The 6,979-nt window shown below is 42.8% G+C and overlaps 1 protein-coding gene across 1 annotated transcript in view; it reads left to right on the top strand.

Annotated features, from left to right (window-relative positions):
- Window positions 1-631: 631 nt before the first annotated feature.
- The window catches only part of pou2f2a (POU class 2 homeobox 2a), a 67,642-nt gene continuing 61,294 nt past the window's right edge, over window positions 632-6,979 (top strand). The window contains exon 1 of the mRNA XM_071916379.2: window positions 632-731. Coding sequence (XP_071772480.2) covers window positions 632-731 — 100 coding nt within the window. The remainder of the gene's footprint in view (window positions 732-6,979) is intronic.

The following is a 6,979-nucleotide window of genomic DNA, read 5'->3' as shown; positions in this document are numbered from 1 at the left end:
GAGAGGACAGGAGGAGAAATCTGTCTTTTCCAAGCCTAAACCAAAGCGAAACCGGCCGAGGCGGAGACCGAGAGCCACTGCGATCTTTACGCACAACTGTCTGGACACAATACATGGAGATAATTGTGTCTGTGTTAGATCCTATGGAGAGCAGCTGAGAGGAGAGCGCCACAAACACCACCAGATTCACATGGGTGCCATTATACAGATATAATCCACAGACCACTGACCAGCAGCGATATCACTTATACGGATGACTATTGCTTTGGTTTTCCTCCAAAAGCCCAATAGCCGACGTTGTGCGCCCTGCCTACCGCTCTGTGTGTGGGACTAGTTGACTTTGAAGAAACAAGCCAGGGGACCACAGCATCCACACGCGATCTAGAGGCACACCAAACCAAAAAAAAAGATGTGAATTCACCGAGGCACAGGCTCGATCCACAGAAGAAACCAAATAAGTCTCTTTTCTCAACCACCCAAGCGTCTTCTGAAGCGTCGCCGGCTGTCCTTAAACCTGGAAAGCATACGAAGAAAGGCCAAAGAACGCAGGAAGGACGACGGATAAGAGAGAAGGAAAGTGAGACTAAAAAAAAAAAAAAAAAAAAAACGTCCCCCAGGTCGACAGAGGACCATGTTTGTCCCCCTGCCGGTCCCCTTCGTCTTTCAGAGAACAGCGTCCGACTTCAGCGCCTGGAGACTCAAGTCCCCGCTGGCTCCACGGTCCAGCCCCGGTAAGACGCCCTTTCCCCGGTCATTTTGTCTTCACCATGCACCTACACAAAGCATAAACCCCGGTTATTGGCTTATTTTGTCTTACTTCATTTCAAACCTCTTCTATATTCTGCTAATACTGTCCAACGTGCTTGCATATAGAGGACAAAGCTGGTTATTTTCTAGCTTATTTCACCTCTTCTATATTTCACTATAACGGTTCAACATACTTGTAAACAAGGATAAAAACACCTTATGTGTTTAGTTCATCTATTTTTTTTATTTCAAATCCTCCCTATATTTTACTTTTAACTGCTTCAACATGATCACACAACTCGCTCTTCACTCTGTCAAGCTTTTGTGAATGAATGAAAAATAATGCCAGTTATTTTAAAATATGCACCATAACAAGTTATTTGATGTCACATTCAGTCTTTACATGTTATTTTTCTCAAAACAAGTGAACGATTCTGCCAAGAGATGAGATCATTTCACTCGTTTCCAATGCAAATCAACGTGGTTCAATAATTTCCATTCCATTCAAGAGTCATTTTTGAGAGCCTTGCTTCAAGATAAACTCCAATTCAAACAAGTGAAACTGCATTAGAAACGAGTGGAATCATCTCACCCCATTTGCAGAATTTTCCACTTGTTTGATGAAAAATAAGATTTATAGACTACACGTGAAACTAAATGACTTGGTGCATATTTTTTTTTTTTTTTTTTTTTTGCAATGGTTACACCTGCCAACGTGTGCAACCTTTCTCTTCAGTCCCCCCAAAAAGAAATGAGTGAAATTCATCACCAAAAAGACAATCCAGTAGGTTTATTCGTCCATCCTGCAGAAAAATACTCACTTGCATAAATATCCAAAACGCAAAAAACACCCACAGTTGGAGGCGTGAAAATATATGGCTCATTAACATCCATCATAAGAGGCGCCCCTCTCTTTCCTCGTTATCTTTCCCTCTTTCATTCATCGCAATCATCCATCTCGACCTCCATCCCATCTGTCTGCTCTCCTCCTCTCTCCTCCTCTCCTCTCCTGTCCGTCTGCCTCTGTCTCCTCTCCCGTCTCTCTCCGCCGGCTTAGGGGGTGGTGGTGGTGGTGGTGGTGGTGGTGGGGGGTATTCATAGTCATCTATCGATCAGAGGTATTGATCCCTGACTGGGGGCACATTGGGAAAACAGGAGTACAGACAAGTTGGCTGAGGGAGAAACTTCGGCCACACAGGTGATAATGTGAGAAGAAGAAAAAAAAAAACCCAGAAACAAACGGAGTGACATTTGCTGTGAGATTAAAATTCACCGCCTTGTCAGCCAAAGTTGTTGACATGATTGCTCAGTCCCTACTGAAAAATCACTATAAAAATCCTATAATATTCCTATAGGGATTTACAGTGTGTGTGTGGTACTTAGTGACAGCGACCTTATCGTGCTGCATGATATTTTTCATCTCCTATGGTATCCCTATAATATTCCTATAATATTCCTAAAGGGATTTACAGTGAGACCTCATCGTGCTTTCTAATCTCATATGGTAACACTGTGATATTCTTATAATATTACTAAAGGGACTTATAGTGGGTTTGTGGTCATCAATAGTGACTTACTGTAATAGTGCCCTCATCGTTCTTTATGGTACTTTTTAATGTTCTATGGTATCACTGTAATATTCCTATAATATTCCTAGAGGGACGCACAGTGTGTCTATAGTACTTTATAGTGACTTACTGTAATAATAAACTTATTGCGCTTTATGGTGTGTTTCAATCTCCTATGGTGTCACTATAATATTCCTATAGTATTCCTAAAGGGACTTAGAGCTTGACTGTGATATTTGTCTAGCCTAGTATCCTAAAATGTATCATAGGGTTATTAGTTATTTTAGTAATGAATTGGAATTGAATATGCAGTGGAGGGTAAACCCAAGTTCAGCTGAACCAGCTTTTTAGGCTTACATGGATCTTTATAAGGTAAATTCACAGCACACATCACAGTAAACCGTATCAAGCTGATGTGAATCTGTAAAGAGAGACTCTTTCAAGGTAAAGAAAACATAAATTCATGCTTTTCTGACAATATAACAGATTTTTAGTTTATATAAGTGGTTGTTTGCCCTATGGAGATCACCTACTGGAGGTCAAAGGTCACCCATCTTTTCGTTTACCAGGTTTGTGTTTTTCTTACAACCTGTGGGAGTTTTAAAACTTGCGATTGTGACTTGTTGGTCACTGTTCCCATATAGTATGTATGTATATGTGTGTATGTGTGTGTGAGGTGGGGGAGGGGTGGTGGTGGGGGGGGGGGGGGGTACTGGAGAGCAATAGCGCCCACAGCCCCTCGTCCCCTTCTCCCCTCCATCCATCCAAGCGGAAACTTCAAATGACAGATGGGGGTAAGCGTGTGTGTGTGTGTCGTGCCGGGCCGGGCCGGGCCGGGGTAATTCAGGCTATCTCCTTAAGTAGGTGTCAGGAGGAGAAAAACGGTCGAGGTTTTAATGAGAGGAGAGCTGCTGACAGGCTGCGTACGGCCACTGGTCTGTGTGTGTGTGTGTGTGTGTGTAGGGGTGTGTGTGTATGTATGTGTGTGTGTGTGTGTGTGTGGGGCAGGAAACCTCTGTTGGTCATTTAAGAAATTAAAGTGGAAGACATGAGTGAAGGTGGATGCTGGGTGAGAGAGTGTGGATGAATGATTTAATGAATTAATGGTTGAGTGGTTGAGTGAGGGTATGAATGGATGAAGGAGTGAGTGAGTGTGTCAAAGAAGTGAAAGAATAAATAAGTGAACAGACAGGTGAATGAATGAGTGACAGAATGAGCAAGTCAGTGAGTGAGTAAAACAAATTGACGAGGGAATGGTCGGGTGAATGAGTGAATGAACAGGTGAAAGGGTCAATGAATGAAAAGGTGAAAGAGTGAGGGGAAAGAATGAATAAATGAATAATGAATGAATAAGCGGGTGAAAAAATCAATCAGTGAATGAATGAATAAGCGGGTGAAAGAATCAATGAACAGGTGCAAGAATCAGTTTGTGAATGAATGAATGGGTGAAATAACCAATGAATAAATGAACGGGTGAAAGTATAAATGAATGAATGAACAACTGTGTGAATAAATGAATGAATTAACAGGTGAGTGAGTGAGTGACTGACCGAAAGAATTAATAAATGAGGGTGAATGAGTGCATAAGTGAATGAATGAACAAATGAGTGAATGGATGGAATAAATGAATCGATGACTGAATGAACAGGTGAATGGCTGACTGGCTGACTCAAAGAATGAAAAAAATGAGGGTGAATGAGTGAATAAATGAACAAATGAGTGAACAGGTGAAAGAATGAATGAATGAACAAATGAGTGAATGGATGGAATAAATGAATCGAATGAATGAACATGTGAATGCCTGACTGACTGACTCAAAGAATGAAAAAAATGAGGGTGAATGAGTGAATAAATGAACAAATGAGTGAACAGGTGAAAGAATGAATGAATGAACGAGTGAATAAATGAATGAATGAGCAGGTGAGTGAGTGAGTGAGTGAGTGAGTGAAAAAGCAAGCGGGTCTGGTCTAGTCTAGCTGTAGTTTCTCACGTGAGAAAACGACAGATTCCTAAATAAACGGGTGAGACTGAGCCTGGCAGCGGCTTCCTCTTTATTCAAACATGTTGGTGTGATAAGCAGCCAATACACATGAGAGAAATAAAGGGCGCAGGGAGGAGAGCAAGGGCCAACACTCATCCCTCCTTTCCCTCCCCTTTTTCTTCCCCTTTTTCTTCCCTTTCATCCCGAGTCTCTGGGGAGAAAGAGTACTCTCAAGTATTCACCTCACAGAGAAACGCAAACTCTCTCTCTCTCTCTCTCTTTTCCTTTGTCTCGACGTCTCTCTCCCTGTGCATCTCTCTCTCTCTCTCTCTCTTTAATGTCTCTTTGTCTCACTCTCTGGAGTATTCGCTTCACAAAAATGCCCATTCAGAGAAACACAAACTCTGGAAAAAAAAATCCTCTGTTTCTCATTCTCTCTGTCGCTCTCTCATTTCTGTCAAGTATTCACTTGACACGAATGCCTTTTCAGTAAAATACCTCTCTCTCCCTCTCTCTCTCTCTCTCTCTCTCTCTCTCTCTCTCTCTCTCCCTCCCTCTCGTTCCCTATGGACAGGGTGGTTGTTGAATTGGATTTGCCTGGTGTGGTTTGGCCAGGCCCCATAAGCCAGTTTAGCTAAGTCTGTTACCCACAATTCTCTGTCTCCCTCTGATCTGGCGGTGTGCATGTGTGCATCGATTGCCTGCACCTATATGTGTGTGTGTGTGTGTGTGTGTGTGTGTGCACATCTTTGGGTGTGTTTGCGTTAGAGAGAGCAAAGAAGGGGTGTCAAAAGTCTAAGAAGGGGTGAGTGAGGTTCAGTGGAGGGAGAGAGAGAGAGAGAGGGGTCCAAACAGCATACGCTAGCAGACAGTGGCTCTACAGTGGATCTAAACTGAGGGCTTATGGGTATTTTGTCAGCTGGACTCTGCAGCATTGAGACCGCTGGCCTCAGCTCAGCTCGGTCTGACACACGTTTCTACAGTTTGTCCTTTTACACACTCATTTGTTGGTTATTAGTGTTTAATAGGGTTAGACCGAAGTATTGGATCGTTATCGGCCTTTTATTAAATATGATTTATTGTCCAGTCGGTGTCGTCCCGCTCCGATTTTTTCTTTGCACGTTTTATTTATTGATTTAATTGTTCAAATGTTTTTATGTAAGTTAATTCTTCATTTAAAGGCAGTAATCGATCCCAGAGTTTCACCTACCAGTGAATAGGTGCTGTGGGTCAACCGGCCTCAAAGAGCTGCTGACCCACCTAAGGGAATTTCATCAATTTGGGTGTCAATGGAGAGTTTTAGGGTCTAAACACTGTTTCAGAGGCCTGAAACAGTCCCTGGGGGGACTGTACAAGAATGAGTGGAATTCTACTGTACAAGAATGAATGGCAGCAAATGGCTTCGTCCGAAGGGAGGAAAATGAGCCTGATATCTCCAACTACACTGACTGTGTGCAGAAAAATCAGGAGGAATGTAAAGGAGAAGAGCAACCTAGACCATTGGCACAAACCGGTATTCTCCTTTAAGAGGAGAAACTGATACAGGTGTAAATCCAAACGTCTTGGTTCTCACCCTTTTTCAATTTAATAGATGAAATTTCTCTTTATTTTTTCCCTTAGAAACCTCTTGTCATGACCTTCTCCTTTGTCCAGCAGCACATCAGCTCCTCTCCTCTTTTGATGCATTGTGTCTTGCTTGGAATTTATGCACCTGTGGCCGTCCGTTACACAGATTTGCTGCCGAAGTGCGCCCGAGCCACCGTTTCTTAGATCATTTCCAGGATCGGCTGTGCGCCACAAAGACTTAAAAAGCGGATCTTTTGTGGCACCGCAAAGCCGAGCCTTCAGACATCAGACCAGACGGCGTGCTCTGCTGTGTGCCGTGCAGCCGGCTGGCGGGGCGAAAGGGGACCTGTAGCTGCCGCCGCTCCGTCCCCGCTCTCCACAACAAAGGAAATCTAAATGCTCCTTTATTTTATGTACACTGCTGTAAAATCCTCCAGGGCCGCTGTGGCCCATATAAAACTGAGAGCTGTCAGATTCACGGAGAGAAGGCCCGTGTCTGGATTGAGAAGGATGGTTTATTTATGTTGGCTACTCTGTATTGTGAGAGGTCTCTTATCCGCGCTGTAGTTATTCACCACACAGTTCATTTTATTCTCTATTCCAAGCTGCTCTGGCCTCTTCTGTTCTGTTCTATCCCATTCTGTTCTAGTTAGTTTGCTTTTCTGCGCAGTAATAAAACATACGAGTGCAGTGATTGAAAGCAAACAGAAATATGAAGTACGGTCAGAAAAAAGAAGAGGTGTGATTACTTATTTGTGCAGGTGGCATTAAAAAAATTCTTCAAAATCTTCAAAACAAAAGAAAGAAAGAAAGAAAGAAAGAACACAACAGCAAAAAATCAAGATGACAAGCAATGACATAATGAGACACATAAGACAATCAATTTATCCAGGCATCGGATAAATTCTGTTCTGTTCTATTCTATTTTATTCTATTCTATTATATTCTGTTAAGGCAAACAATTGTACAGAGAAACTTTTATTGCAGAGTTCAAAGCGCAAACCTTCCAGTCAGGTCTGCCTGCCCACACACACACACACACACACACACACACACACACTCACACAAACAAAGTGCTCTGTGCTGCTCGATAACTACCTCCCTCTCACACCCTGGA

This window comes from Centroberyx gerrardi, chromosome 19 (genome assembly GCF_048128805.1).
Source record: "Centroberyx gerrardi isolate f3 chromosome 19, fCenGer3.hap1.cur.20231027, whole genome shotgun sequence".
NCBI lineage: Eukaryota > Metazoa > Chordata > Actinopteri > Beryciformes > Berycidae > Centroberyx > Centroberyx gerrardi.
Note: the sequence above shows the minus strand (reverse complement) of the source record. Positions and strands in the feature narration are given on the sequence as shown.